General features: G+C 44.7%; 1 protein-coding gene across 2 annotated transcripts in view; it reads right to left on the reverse strand.

The window, feature by feature from the left end:
- DPY19L3 (dpy-19 like C-mannosyltransferase 3) overlaps window positions 1–16049 on the reverse strand; it is a 115664-nt gene that overhangs the window by 78707 nt on the left and 20908 nt on the right. For both annotated transcript variants that reach the window (XM_068261281.1, XM_068261280.1), the window contains exons 6-9: window positions 15689–15834; window positions 9879–10002; window positions 6885–7019; window positions 410–541 (exon numbers count right to left, since the gene is read on the reverse strand). In XM_068261281.1, the coding sequence (XP_068117382.1) occupies window positions 410–541; window positions 6885–7019; window positions 9879–10002; window positions 15689–15834 (537 nt within the window). The remainder of the gene's footprint in view (window positions 1–409; window positions 542–6884; window positions 7020–9878; window positions 10003–15688; window positions 15835–16049) is intronic.

The raw sequence follows: 16049 nt of genomic DNA on the forward strand, positions 1-16049 counted from the left end.
CTCCCATTCCCCCACGCTCCGGACTCTGCTCCCATTCCCCCACACTCCGGACTCCGCTCCCATTCCCCCACACTCCGGACTCCGCTCCCATTCCCCCAGACTCCGGACTCGACCCCAATGACAAAACGAATAAATGGGAGATCGGACATGTCGGAAATGATCTATCGAACCATCTATCTGCCTCAAAAACGACTCGTGTATTCCCAGCATTTGTACTGTATTCCGTGTTTCTTTTTATAATGAATACAATTGTCTGTGGTTTTTATGAAGCTGGTCTAGTGAAATGAAACCTAGCTACTAATGTCACCATAGTCTCCATAAACCTCTCGCTAGTCCCGATTGTTTTTCTTTAGATGTAACATGTTCTTACGATCCCACACAGCTGAGCTGAGAAGAGATGAGGATTTACCTGCAAGCTCCCAGTAATGACGGCTGCCAGGATGAAGCTGAGGAGTAGCGAGCCCAGGATCATGGTGTTGATGAACTGTAGGAGACACACCAAGAGAAGACTGCCGCCTTGAAGCGCATAGAGGGTCCTCACCTACAGACAGCAGGACATCACTTCATAAGCATTACAGATTTTATAGCAATCGATGAAAAGCACAAATGGTGGCCCTATCCACTCTAAAACACTTTACTCCCTTTCCTGCGAGTGACAGAAATGTCCAGCACAATGAAAAGGGGTTCTGGCACTCCCAAACCTCCCTTAAAGTGTACCAGAGCTCAGGGACCTAAAAAGATTTATACATACCTGTGGCTTCCTCCAGCCCCATAAGCTCCGATCGCTCCCACGCCACCGTCCTCAGTCTTCTGCAGCGCCGGTACCCGCACTTCCGTCAGTTGGAGCCAGCCTAGCGTAAGAGAAGTGCTCGCTCTGCATATCTCTTCAGCAGCTGCTGGAGAGATACACAAAGTGCGCACTTCTCCTGCGTAGACTGGCTGCGACTGACATAAGTGCGGGGTCCCGGTACCGGCGCTGCAGAAGACTGAGGACAGCAGCGTGGGAGCAATCGGAGCTTATGGGGCTGGAGGAAGCCTCAGGTATGTAAAAATCTTTTTTAGGTCCTTGAGCTCTGAGTCCATTTAAAGAGAAACCGTGACCAAGAATTGAACTTCATCCCAATATCCATACCCCCTTTCCCATGAAAAATCTTTTTCTTTTCTCAAGCGGATTATCAGGGGGCTCTGAATTGCTGATACTGTAGTGAAAACCCTCCCACAGTGTGATGTCAGGACCATGGTCCTGACAGTTTCCGGTCTGTGAACCTTGTTGCATTGTGGGAAATAACAGCTGTTTCCAACTGCCAAAAATGCATCATCTCCTTCCACTGGCATCGCCTGCCAGCAGTAAAAATGTCACCATATGATAAATGTCACAATGTAAATCATGGAGAAGAAAGATTTTACACTGACTAAATCATTCATGCACAATTATTGCAAAAATTAAGCACTTTTGTTCATTCGGTTATTTTCAATGGAGTTCCGCTTTAAAGAGGAACTGTTGCGAAAATCTTAAAATTTAAAACACATACAAATAGGAAGTACATTTCTCCCAGAATAAAATGAGCCATAAATTACTTTTCTCCTATGTTCCTGTCACTTACAGTAGGCAGTAGAAATCTGTCATTAGCTACAGATTTGGACTAGTTCATCTTCTCATAGGAGGGTTTTCTTTATTTTTAAGTGCACTTAGTGAATGGCAGTTCTCCATCTAACTGCCAAAATAGTGTGCAGCGAGCAGGGAGGCTGGCCAGCATCATTGTATAAATCTTTTCCAGGGAATGTCTTTATAAAGAATAAAGGCCATGCTGAGAATCCCCTATGGAGAGATGGACTAGCCCAAAACCTGTCGGTAATGTCAGATTTCTACTACCTACTGTAAGTGACAGCAACAAAGGAGAAAAGAAAATTATGGCTCATTTTACTCTGGGAGAAATGTACTTCTTATTTGTATGTGTTTTAAATTTTAAGATTTTCGCAACAGTTCCTCTTTAAGGAGAACAAGAGAGGGAAGGATCTGGATCCTAATGAGGCTTCCTTCACTGTCCTCTGGTCCTCTATTGCCCCTTGGTGACCCTCCAGCTGATTGGAGCGCCACCTTGTGAGCACAGCAGTGCCTGCACAGAAGTATGCACTCCAGCTTGAGGAGAATTACCTACAAGGTATTGTCCATAATCTTTAGAGTGTCCGCTGCTCAGCAACGGGGAACCAGAGGACAACGAGGGAAGCTTCATTAGGATCCAGTCGTTTCCCATTTCTTAGGTAAATGTGTGATTTTGCATCCGAGCTTCAGGTAGGGTAAACTCCAGTGAAAAGTTAAATCCTTGGTTACGGTTTCTCTTTAAAGGGAACCTAAACTGAGAAGGATATGAATTTCTCCTTTTAAAATAATACCAGTTGCCTGACTCTCCTGCTGATCCTGTGCCTCTAATACTTTTAGCCACAGCCCCTGAACAAGCATGCAGATCAGGTGCTCTGACTGAAGTCAGACTGGATTAGATGTATGCTTGTTTCAGGTGTGTGATTCAGAAACAGCTGCAGCCAAAGAGTTCAGCAGGACTGCCAAGCAACTGGTATTGTTTAAAAGGAAACATCCATAGCCCTCTCAGCATTACACATTTTATACTAGTGTAAACAACAATATTGTTTCTCTCCTCCTGTCTAACAAAGAGAAAGTACTCACACCCCTCACAATTACCCCGTCAGAGTAAATGATTTGGAGGTTCCTGCAATGAGGTCATCCTGGGTGCCCCAATGGTGACTGGAGGGGGCTACAGCATCAGATTCTCATTTTTTGCCAGCATTTACGGGGCTGGATAAGGGCTCTGCCTCTGACACAAGAGACTTGGGATCAAATCCTGGCTCTTCCTGTTCAGTAAGCAAGCATCTATGCAGTAAGGAGTTCTTGGGCGAGACTCCCTAACACTGCTACTGCCCAGGGCTGTGGAGTCGGTCCAAATAAAAGTATGTAACGTGAAATTCGACTCTTAACTGCCAACGCTTAGGAATTTTACAAGACAACTGAAGTGAGAAGAATATGTAGACTACTATATTTATTCCCTTTAGACTAAAACTAGTCCTTGGTAAGAGTACTTGTAAAAGGTACAAACTGGAACAAAGAACATCTACATTGCCTTAGGCAATGTAAGTGTGGGTACATGTAAGAATGATGTGCAGGTATTCTGCAGGGGAATGAGGAGATTCTTCCTCTATTACACATTCTTCATGCACAATCTGAACCAGGTTTATGGGTGACAGACAACACCTCTGTGTTCAATGTGCACAGCATTCTCAGTGGATTCCCTGCAGCTCTGTGGGGAGTGCATATGTAGAGTATAGTACTACTGGGTAACAAAGTAAACCTGAGACAGATGAAATTAAAGTTTTATACATACCTGGGGCTTCCTCCAGCCGCCTTCAGGATAATCAGTCCCTCGTTGTCCTCCTCCACCACCTGGATCTTCTGCTATGAGTCCAGGTACTTGAGCCAGTCGGGCGTAGTGCGCATGCACACACTCCGCCGCCAGGAGCATACTACACCTGTGCAGCACTATTGCGCAGGTGCAGAATGTTCCTGGCTGTGGGAGCGGCATGCGGCCGGACAGCGCTGACTGGCTGAATTACCAGGACTCATAGCAGAAGATCCGGGTGGTGGAGAACAGCGAGGGACTGATTGGCCTGAAGGGGGCTGGAGGAAGCCCCAGATATGTATAAAACTTTACTTTTCATCCGTCTGTTACCCTTTAATTTGTAGTCACCAAACCAAATTTTAACATCATATCAAATGATTTGATTTCATGAGCAAAGAGAGTGCATAAATTTGCATAAATCAGCATCAATGCAGAATTATTTCCATCTCATTGACCATCTCTATTAGTGACACAGCTACACATCAGGCTTTATACTTACAGCATAGATGTTATTTAGTATATATAAGAGATTCCTGTGTACACATCATATATACAGTCACAATCAGATATGTATATCTGACTTTAAAAATACGGGGACTGCTTTACTGAAGCAGCACAAGTAACTAATTTTGATTGGTTTATTTCATTTTTGTAGACTGAGCACAGCTATTACTGTATATATACTGTATAAATACATTATTTTTAATGACCATTATGTGAGAAATAGAACATTTTATCATATTTTCCATTTTAATTACAGTTACAAATTCATTAGGAGTCGGAGCATTTTTTCCCGACTCCGCCTCCAGGCACCCAAAATTGCTCCGACTCCGACTCCACAGCCCTGCTACTGCCTACTGAGTGTCCTCTAGTGGCTGCCTCCAAGCGCTTCGAGTCCAACAGAAGAAAAAGAGCTATACAAATACTGTAATTATTATTATGTGGTCATTTTCTTTACTTTTATGGCAAAAAAAAAGCCAAATGCTTCCATTTAGACCAGGCATGGGCAAATTTGGCCCTCCAGCTGATATGGAGCTACCAATCCCACATTGCATTTGCCTTTATGAGTCACGACTGTGGCTGTCAGACCCCTGCAATGCATTGTGGGACTTGTAGTTCCTCAACAGCTGGAGGGCCAAGTTTGCGAGTATGCAAATAAAATTGGTTTACTTTAATCGACAGCATTGCGTCTGTGTTGGGTGAGCTGGGCCTCCACCGCCTCCCAATCATTTTTAACAATTTTAGCAAATGTTATCCTTTTGGCGCCTCTGTACATCTCTTCAAGAATACAAGTCCACCCATGGTGGAGGGGTGTCACACCCACTTCTTTCTTCTATACACAGAGAGCGACTTCTTAGTCCTGAGTGGGGACAGGCCTAAACTCCCCACCTGCCTTAACAGTGGTTGCCTTTGAGGTAAACCAGGTTTGTAAGTATAAATACTTACGTTTCATATTTCTCCTACTCTTCCAATACATACTACACTATATTGGGCTCTCGGTTTTCTGTGTTATACTTTTCTGCAATGTTGCTGTCGCTTACAGTAGGTAGTAGAAATCTGACAGAAGCGACAGGTTTTGGACTAGTCCATCTCTTCATAGGGGATTCTCAGCAAGGCTTTTATTCTTTATAAAGATATTCCCTAAAAAGCATTTAAACAATGATGCTGGCCAGCTTCCCTGCTTGCTACACAGTTTTTTGGCAGTTGGACAGAGCAACTGCCATTCACTAAGTGCTTTTGAAAATAAATAAATCCCTGAGAATCTCCTATAAAGAGATGGACCAGTCCAAAACCTGTCGCTTCTGTCAGATTTCTACTACCTACTGTACGTGACAGAAACATGGGAGAAAAGTAATTTATGGCTCATTTTACTCTGGAAAAAAAAATGTACTTTTTTTGAGTATGTTTGCACATATTTTATATTTTTTACAATTTTTCGCCATTGTGCCCCTTTAAATTGAAAAGAACAATGTAAGGAACGAGAGAAGTTTATATACCACTGCTGCTACACATACAAATAATTTCCTTTAAGGCCTGGTGCACACCAAAAACCGCTAGCAGATCCGCAAAATACTAGCAGATTTTGAAACGCTTTTTTTTATTTTTCTATGGCGTTTTGCGGATTGCTGCTGCGGTTTTCAGTATAGTAGATTTCATATATTGTTACAGTAAAGCTGTTACTGAACAGCTTCTGTAACAAAAACGCCGGCAAAACCGCTCTGAAGTGCCGTTTTTCAGAGCGGTTTGCGTTTTTCCTATACTTAACATTGAGGCAGAAAAGCACCCGCAATCCAAAAAATGCCTCACCCTGGGAGTATGCGTTTCTGCAAAACGCCTCCTGCTCTGGTGTGAACCACCCCATTGAGATACATTGACCAAGCGAATCCGCAGCCGCAAGCGGCTGCAGAAACGCTGAAAAAGCCGCTCGGTGTGCACCAGCCCTTAGTTTAGGTTTGCTTTAAGTGGCTCCCACAATTTCCTTAAGGGGCCCATACGCCTAACGATTTTCCCACCGATATACAGCAGATTCGATCACTGTGATCGAATCTGCTGTGAAATCATTGCGCAAATGCTGACAGAACGATCGATTTATGTCAATCAATCGTTCCCGTCGATTCCCGTTGATCCTTCCATGCGGAAGATTTTGCTCAATAGCCGGCGGGTCGGGAGTGCGCCGATAGCGGCGCTCGAATGCCCGACGACCGAGGCAATACATTACCTGTTCCGGCCGGCGCGACTCCCCCGGTCTCCGCTGTCTTTTTCTCCGCTGGGCTCCGAGTCCGGCAGGCTTCACTGAACTTCCTGTCCCAGCAAGAAGTTTAAACAGTAGAGCGCTCTCTACTGTTTAAACTTCCCCGGACGTGAAGCCAGCCGGTCCGGAACCCAGCGGAGAAGTAGACAGCGGAGACCAGGGGACTTGCGCCGGCCGGATCAGGTAATGTATAGCTGGCGGGGGGCGGCGGCAGCTTCACAGAATGTGATCGGTTTCATGCTGAAATCGATTCACAATCTGTTTGCAGTAAAGGCAGCCATACGATCCCTCTCTGATCAGATTCGATCAGAGAGGGATCTATCTGTTGGTCGATCTGATGGCAAATCGACCAGTGTATGGCCACCTTAACAGGACTGTAAGTCTTGTGTGCCCATATTATTATTATTTATATAGTGTTAACATCTTCTAAAGCACTATACAGAGTATATAGTCTTGTCACTCACTGCCCCTCAGGGAGGCTCACAACCTAATCCCTACCATAGCAATTTGTCATTCGTAATCTAGGGCAAATTTATGGGGAAGCCAATCGCCTCATCTGGATGTCTAGTGATGTGGGAGGAAACTAGAATGCCCAGAGGAAACTCGCACAGACACAGGGAGAACATATAAACACCTTGCTGATAGTGCCCTGGCTAGGATTTGAACTGGAGACCAGAGTGCTATCCGCTACCCATATGACATGAATCCGCACACTGACCCACCTTGTGGCTCGAAACCAAGTCCAAGCAGTCCAGTGTGAACAGCACCAATCCTTGGAGAAGTAACACAAACTGGTTGAATTGCCAGGTGAGGCTGAAGAGGAACGTGGAGAGGAACACGACAATGAGGGACATTCGCTGCAGAGGGACAAGAAAACAGGTCAATATATAGAAATCTTAACTAAGAACAAAGAAAAACGTTTCCAGATATTACAGAACAATTGCAGTGAATATTCTGCTACTGGAGGTGTGTACGAGGGTCCAGGTGATGCGACTAGAGATGATGTAGGGATGTCACTGGAGGTCCATCTCTAGTGGACGAGTCCATCTCTTAATGGAGGGTTCTCTAAGTTTCCTGTATTATTTTTGAAAGTACTCCCTGGAAAGGACCATGTGCCTACTTGCTGAACACGATTCTGGCAGGGTGGCTGTGCCACTGCCATCAGGTGTGTGCTTTTAAAAACAAAATAATTTTTGAGAATCCTCCATAAGGAGTTGGACTAGTCGAAAACCTGTTCAATAAATATTAGATACTGTAAGTGACATAGGGAAAGAGTAATGTATAGTGTATTTTATTCTGGGACATATGTTCCTCAAATATGTATGATGTATGTGTACACAGACATGTATTATAAATTCTACAAGATCCTTTAATTCTTAAAGTGAACCTAAACCGATCCCACCAAAAAAAAAAAAGAGTTTCACTTACCTTGGTCTTCTACTAGCCCCCTGCAGCTGCCCTCCTGTGCCCGCGTCGGGACAAACCGATCCTCCGGTTCCCTGCTGTGAGTCAGTTTTTGGGTGACTGGCCAGTCGATAGTCACTGCACCTGTGCCGCCCTCGATCACGCCCCTGGCGCTGGGAGCGTTCTGCGCAGAGTGACAGGAGCGTGATTGAAGATGCGCACGGCTAGAGCTACGCAGGCGCAGTGGCCATTCACAGGCCAGACGCCCTAAACCTAAACTGACTTGCTGTGGGTGACCAGAGGATCGGTTTGTCCTGGTGCGGACACAATTTGCACATTTTGTTAAAATTTCCTTACGCCGCTATCAATCTTATAGCAAGACAAACAGGAAATTGTTGTTTATCTATTAGAAATGTTGTCAGTTTAAATAATTCTTGTGCTACTTACAATATAACACGAAATTGACTGGCAGCACTGTTACTCCATACTGCTTGCAGCATCATTACATTGTACAGTATTTGTATATTCTATCATGGTATATTATCTGCATGTATACCATAAGCTATTCACAAAAAAACTATGTACACAGTATATTATTTTCTTACAAGTCTGGACTTGTGGCTTACCGTCCAACTAAATCCAAAATGGAACAAGGAAAATACTCAAAGCAATCATGTACGGTACATTATCGTAAATTCCAAGTATTACCTTTAGGAAAAGGACCGGGTTATATTTCAGAAATCTGTGCTGCGTGGGCTCTCCAGCCCACAGCACAGATCAGCAGGCACACAGGGCGATCAGACTTCCCCCCTTTTTTCCCCACTAGGGGGATGTCCTGCTGGGGGGGATGTCTGATCGTCGCCGGCTGTATGTGTTTAGTGGGGGGCCTCCTCAAAGCCCCCCTCCGCAGCGATTCCCAGGCTCCCTCTCTTTCTTTCCCTCCCTCCTCTCCTCTCTCTGGGCGGTCCGTCCTGCGCCACCTCTGATAGGCTTCAGCCTATCAGATGCCGGCGATCCCCGGCCAATCAGAGGCCGGGGATCGCCGATCTCCTTTACGGCGCTGCTGTTCAGCAGCGCTGGATATTGTAAACACCGGGGATTTCTTCCCCGCGTGTTTACATTTCGCCTGCGAGCCGCGATCGGACTCCCTCCGTGAACTGACATGGAAAGACCGGCTGTTTCCATGTAAAACCACTTACGACCTGCCGCCGCCTATCGGCATTAGGCGGTCGTTAAGTGGTTAATTTTTTCACCTAAACACAGTAGCGCTGCTGTGCGCCCATACAGGCTTGAAGAGTACTACTGTTAGAATGCTCTCAGGGTAAAGGTGTACCAGAGCTGATTAAAAGGAAAAGTTTTATACATACCTCGGTCTTCCTCAAGCCCTATCCGCTCGGATCGCACCCACGTCGCCGTCCTCAGTCTTCTGCAGCGCCGGTACACGTCACTTCAGCCAGTCGGGGCCAGTCTATGCAGGAGAGGTGCACCCTCTACGTGTCTCTCCGGCGGCTTCTGGAGAGATACACAAACAGTGCACTTCTCTTATGTCAGACTGGCTCCGACTGACAGAAGTGACGAGACCTGGTTCCCGAAGCTGCAGAAGACTGAGGACGGCGGCGTGGGAGCGATCAGAGTGGATGGGGCTGGAGGAAGACCCAGGTATATATAAATCTTTTTCTTTTAATCAGTTCTGGTTTCCTTTAATAGTTCACCGTAATACATTAGACAGTTGATGATACGCCCCCTTTTGCAAAAGCTGCCGCGGTGGTTTTTTTCAAAGGTCTTCTAAAGCTCTGGCCACTCCCAACTGTATTGCCGTGGCTGCCTCTAGCTCTGCGGCAGCGGCCAAATTATTGGCTGCGGAAAACTTTGGAAAACTTCGTAAAAATGGCTGTGGCTGTCTTGCTGCTGGAAGGGCAGGAGCTTTACCTGTCAAATTACAGGTGAGCAAGTAAGTCATTAATGCCTAGACCCCCTCGATCCTGCAGCAATAAAACAGACCCTTACATGACAGGTTCTGTCTTTTACACTGGCAGTACTCTTTGAGAAATCCAGTACCTGGCTTCGGTATACTGAGGTTTTATAATAGCTCACAACCTACTTCCTGTGAACTACAAGTTCCGCCTCCTCATGTAGACTTGCTGTTTCTACTGTAATTTAACAATGGCCTCAATTCACTAAGCAGTTTAGACTAGTCTACAGATGGTTTTTAGTCTACTGATGGTTTTTAGTCTACTGATGGTTTTTAGTCTACTGATGGTTTTTAGTCTACTGATGGTTTAGTCAGTTGCATCAAAAGGGAATTCACTCACCTCCTTCACTCTGGACAAGTCAGGCCTCAGAAAACAGGTAATTGCGGCGATCTGTACAGCAAAGAACGGCAGAGACCAGTTTTCTCTGAGAGGAATGGTGAAGTCAACCCGTGTGGTGTCCAGTCTGAGGAAACAAGGGTCATCAACTAAATAAGGTGGGGCAGTAGATAGGTAAAGGTGCCAGCTAATGATACAATCTTTTTTTGTCCAATTCTCCTATGTTGCTGTCACTGAGGACCCGTTTCCACTAGCGCGGAAACTGGGCCGAATCCGCAGAGTTTCCCTACAGGCAAATCGCTCAGGGAAACTCTGCCATAGGAAATAATGGCGCCGCCGGCCGAATCGCTTGCTCTAGTGATTCGGCCAGAATTGCCCACAGTTTTCGCGCGGGAGGAAGCGAATCCTTTAGCCGTGCATGGCATGGCTTCTGGGATTAGTCTGCGTACCCGCAGACCCGGAAGTGCCGTTGCATGTCTCACAGCCGCGCGCAGTGACTAGTGGAAACGGGCCCTTACAGTAAGTAGTAGAAATTTGACATTACTAAAAGGTTTTGGGCTAGTCCATCTCTTCATGGGGGATTCTCAGCATGGCCTTTATTCTTTATAAAGACATTTCCTGAAAAAGATTTATACAATGATGCGGACCAGCCTTACTGCTCACCGACACGTACACTTCTTTGGCAGTAAGACGGAGCAACTGCCATTCACTAAGTGCTTTCAAAGGACAACTGTAGAGAGAGATATGGAGGCTGCCATATCTATATCCTTTTAAGCAATACCAGTTGCCTGGCAGCCCTGCTGATCCTCTGCCTCTAATGCATTTAGCCATAGATCCTGAACAAGCATGCAGCATATCAGGCGTTTCTGACATTATTGTCAGATCTGACAGGATTAGCTGCATGCTAGTTTCTGGTGTTATGCAGACTCTACTGCAGTCACATAGATCAGCAGGGCTACCAGGCAAATGGTATTGTTTAAAAGAAAATAAATATGGCTGCCACCATATACTTGCTACAGCTGTCCTTTAAAAATAAAGAAAACCCTGAGAATCCTCCATTAGAAGGATAGTGGGCTAGTCCAAAATCTGTCGGTAATGTCAGATTTCTACTACTTACTGTAAGTGACAGCAACATAGGAGAAAAGTAATGTATGGCTCATTTTACTCTGGAAGAAACATACTTCTTATTTGTATGTGTTTACATGTATTTTAAATTTTAAGATTTTCGCAACAGAGGTCCTTTAAGTGTTCTTTTATAAAACCACATTTTATTGAAGTAAATGTCATGTTGAAATTTAAATACAACTCACATGTAACAGAAGAAATTATAAATAGCCAGTTGGAGGCATGGGACATCCATTTAACGCAGTTTAAAAAGTGTACCAGAGACTTCAGAAAATAAAGATTTGATAATTAACTGGGGCTTCATCCAGCCCCATAAACACGTGAGTTCCACGCCGTCATCCCGTGGTCTGCCGTTCAGCTGCGATCAGCCCCGGTAACTGGCTCAGTCGCATCAGTCCGGGTCTACATCACATGCGCGGGAGGTCCGCCCATGTGCAGAAGACCCAGACTAGACCCAGTTCACGGCGGAATGGCAGACCGCGGGATGACGGCGTGGAACCCATATGTGTTTATGGGGCTGAAGGAAGCCCCGGGTAATTATCAAATCTTTACTTTCTGAAGTCTCTGGTACACTTTAAGGCCTTGTTCCCACTGGAGTCATACTCCAGTGGCTAGAAGGAGCAGACAGTGTAGTGCTTGCTCTGATAGTCAGTTTGTGGTCCGTTTGAAAGCCGGGGTAGATGCGTTTCCACCATAGACTATATGGGAAACGCGTCCGCTCTCTGGGAATGCAGTGCATTCCGCTTATCACACTGGATCCAGTGCAGACTCCTAAAATAGGATCCGTTCATTGCCAGTTTGTCCTTTCTGTTAAACGAACATAAAAATGTTGCTTTTCCTCTGTAGTGGGAACCAAGCGTTAAGGTGGCCACACACCATACAATTAAAAGATCCAATTTTTCCCTAATTCGATCATTTCGATCTTTGTCCCAAAAAAGCGAGAGCTTTTGTTTTCGATTTACAAATCCCATCGAATTTCCTGTTTGTTTTTTTGTTTGTTTTTTTCAATTTTTGGAGATTGGACATGTTGGAAATTTCAGACCAACTTTATCAAGCATTGCATGGTGTGTGTGAGATGGATTGTCAATTACTTGGTGTACAGATCCAATCAATTTTTTTCTGAGCTTCCATTTTTTTTATTCATGATTGTGGAAATATTAGGTGTGCGGTACATCGGTCAGATTTTTTAACTGTTACAATCTGTCAGAAAAATTGATTGCTGTTCTTGAACTGAACAGATATTTTAAACATTGTATGGTGTGTGGCCACCTTAAAGAGAACCTGTACTGAGTAAAAAAATGTAAAATAAACACATGAGGTAACTTCAAATGAACATTACATACTTGCCTTGCCATCAGTTCCTATTAGATGCAATAATCCCTTCAAGTTCTGACAATATTTTGTCAGATCTGAAATATATCAGTTACTGTCAGTTATAGCTGAGAGGAAAACTGATGTACCAGGTAATGTCCATGTTTCCCTATTGCTCAAGTGGGCGATGTTACAGTTTAACTGTGTGCTGACCAGAAAGCTGTTATGGGTAATGGCCATTTTCAAAATGGAGGACGGAAAATTCCCTTGATCACAGTGAACAAACAGGACGCGGGAGAGGAGAAAGACATTGAGGAGTAGGCTACATGGAAGGTAAGCATGACATGTGTATGCTTATTTTGACTTTTAATTTTCGGTTCAGGTTTTCTTTAACTTAAAGAAAACCTGAACTGAAATTTAAAAGTCAAAATAAGCATACACATGTCATGCTTACCTCCTGTGTAGTCTACTCCTCAATCTCTTTCTCCTCTCCTTCGTCCTGTTTCTCCACTGTGATCAAGGGAATTTTCCTTCCTCCATTTTGAAAATGGCCGTTACCCCATAACAGCTTCCTGGTCAGCACACAGTTAAACTGAAACATCGCCCACTTGAGCCATAGGGAAACATGGACACATCAGTTTTCCTCTCAGCTGTAACTGACAGCAACTAATATATAACTGGCAGCAACTGATATATTTCAGTTCTGACAAAATGTTGTCAGAACTGGAAGGGATTATTGTCAGAAGAAAATGGTGAGCTTCTGAGAGGAACTGATGGTGAGGTATGTATGTAACATTCATTTGAAGTTACCTCATGTGTTTATTTTAAATAAATTTACTCAGTACAGGTTCTCTTTAAGCTAAAAAAGGTACAGGATGCTATTGCAGGCGTCAACACATATCTTTGTACGCGTTGCAGGTAGAAGCCCCAGGTAAGTGAAACTCTCTCTCTTTTTTTTTTTTTTTTTTTTTTTTACTAGAGTCAGGGCCTGTTTCCACTTGTGCGGCACGAATCGCCGCGGTAAAAATTCGCATGCGGATGCGAATTTCGCATGCGGTTGTATGCGAATTCGCATGATGACGGCGTACGCGAATTTGATCATGGCAGTGCCTGTGTGCTTTTCCATTGATTCCAAGCGAATTCGCATACCAAAACCACATGCGAATTCCCTATTAAATACATTGTATGCGAATCGCATAGCGGTGTGCGGTATGCAAATTCTGATGGCTCTGCCGTGCAGATTTTTTCTGCACAGAAAAACGCTCAGAAATCCTGACAAGTGGAAACAATCCCAACCACTTGTATTGTCTATGCGAATCTGCATGCAGGAAATGCATGCAGATTCACTCTAGTGGAAACGGGCCCTCAAGGTTTCCTTTAAAGAAAACCTGAACTGAAAATTAAAAGTCAAAATAAGCATACACAAGTCATACTTACCTCCCATGTAGTCTACTCCTCAGTGTCTTTCTCCTCTCCCGCGTCCTGTTTGTTCACTGTGATCAAGGGAATTTTCCGTCCTCCATTTTGAAAATGGCCATTACCCATAACAGCTTTCTGGTCAGCACACAGTTAAACTGTAACATCGCCCACTTGAGCCATAGGGAAACATGAACATTACCTGGTACATCCGTTTTCCTCTCAGCTATAACTAACAGCAACTGATATATTTCAGATCTGACAAAATATTGTCAGAACTGGAAGGGATTATTGTCGGAAGAAAATGGTGAGCTTCTGAGAGGAACTGATGGCAAGGTAACTATGTAATGTTCATTTGAAGTTACCTCACGTGTTTATTTTAAATATTTTTACTCAGTACAGGTTCTCTTTAAGTAGACAAGGGCATCTAGAGAACAATAAAGGTTCGGTTCCTACTACAGCTGAAAAGTAACATTTTGTATGTCCTGGAATGCGGATCTCTTGCAGACTGAGTCTGCAAGAGATCCGCTGCGGTAAGCAGAACGCACTCTTGTGCTGCCCATGATATTTTTTTTTTCGGAGATCGGAGGCGCTTCTCATATAGACTGTGTTGGAATCACGTGTGACCCGGGCTCCAAACGGATCACAAACTGACCATCAGAGCGAACGTTACTCCCTCTGGTCATTGAAATCTGGCTCAAGTAGGAACCTAGTCTGAGGCAAGAATACACTTCAGCAATCGCAAGTTTGATATATTAGGATACAGATGTCCTAGCTTCAAGGTCATACTTTTATAGGATGACCACTGTTTAATTCCAGGGACCACACACCTCATGGAGTGCTCTCAGCATGTAATAAACTCACAGTTTTTTCCAGGTGTCCCAAATTAAATGGAATTTCTTAGAAGACTAGTTAATACAGTACAATCCCCGACTCTGTATAGATACCATGAACTTTGTATTAAATATTAAAATACAGTAATTTAAAGTATATTAAGCTTTAGAGAGCCATGGAATCCAGCCTTTAAGCACAGCAGAGCCTACAAATAGCCTGAAAAGTTGGCCTTCACCACTGTGAGTACTGCCGGGGATTTGTTCTGGTTGGTTGAGACTTCTGGTTAGTTGAGTTCTGGATAACTGGGACTCTGCTGAATTGGCTGCCGAGCAGGCGCCCAACTGCAGCAAAGTAAGTGGGAGTAGCCACAGAAATTTGGGGGACTTGGTAAAAACGTCTGCGGCTGTTTTAACGCTGGAAGGTCAGGAGCTTTACCTGTCAAATTACAGGTGAGCAGGTAAGTCATTACCGCCGAGACCCCCTCGATCCTGCAGCAATAAAACACAGCCTTACATGACAGGTTCTGTGTTTTACACTGGCACATGTTCTCCACATGTTCAGCCCTCCTTGGGCAATCTTCAGAAGTACGGACATCCCTGAGTACTTCTAAAGAGGAACATTTCTGTACTGGGCTCGTGAAGGTGCAGGACGGACACATCCATCTTTGGAAGTACTTGGGGACACGAGTACTTCTACCGAGAAGCCCTGTAGGCGTAGAAATGACTGGGTTGGCAGTCAGGCCCGGATTTACATCACAGGAGCCTATAGGCACAGATGTCCTGGCACCTTCACCCTCCATGAACTTACAAACCCCGGTCAGTGGTATCATAAACTGAGGAGTTGGATGATATTTGTACCGACTCCACAATCCTAATAAGCAGGAGAGCACCTATAAGCCACACAAGGGATGCAATAGTTTACATTTCTTAATATCCAGTCCAGGTTTTTGGGATTACTTATGACATCCCCACTAGGGAGCCTCAGGGGGTATCGGTGGACATTCTATAGTAAATCCTGTACAGCCGTTATACGCCGGAGCTAAACACTGTCACTGTAATCTGCACAGATCCCACCATCACCCGCCTGTCAGTTGCCATACGGAGATATGGATCCTCATTGGACGTTACCTGTTAACAATGTACCATAGAGCCGCTAATGATCCAGAAAGCCAGGTCCCGCTGAGCAGCCAGCTGTTAATGTACAGCGCGATGATGTAGAGAGCCTGGAGACCGAACAGCGTGTAGATGTAGAAGTAGATGGGCTCCAGGAGGCTCTGCAGAAATGACAGATAAAAGCCACAATAAAGCCTGCCGAAGGTGTAATCGTAGCATGATGGATCATTAATGAACGGTGGTGGAAGACTGCCTGAAAACTCCCAGAATCCCCTGCCAGATTCCAGCACAAAAGGACGTCACAAGGAACGCTTGTCCACAGCATGTAATTCAAACATGTGACAGACGGGATCAGCATAGTATGTCTCCACTGTTC

Source organism: Hyperolius riggenbachi, chromosome 11, assembly GCF_040937935.1.
Source record: "Hyperolius riggenbachi isolate aHypRig1 chromosome 11, aHypRig1.pri, whole genome shotgun sequence".
Taxonomy (NCBI): Eukaryota; Metazoa; Chordata; class Amphibia; order Anura; family Hyperoliidae; genus Hyperolius; species Hyperolius riggenbachi.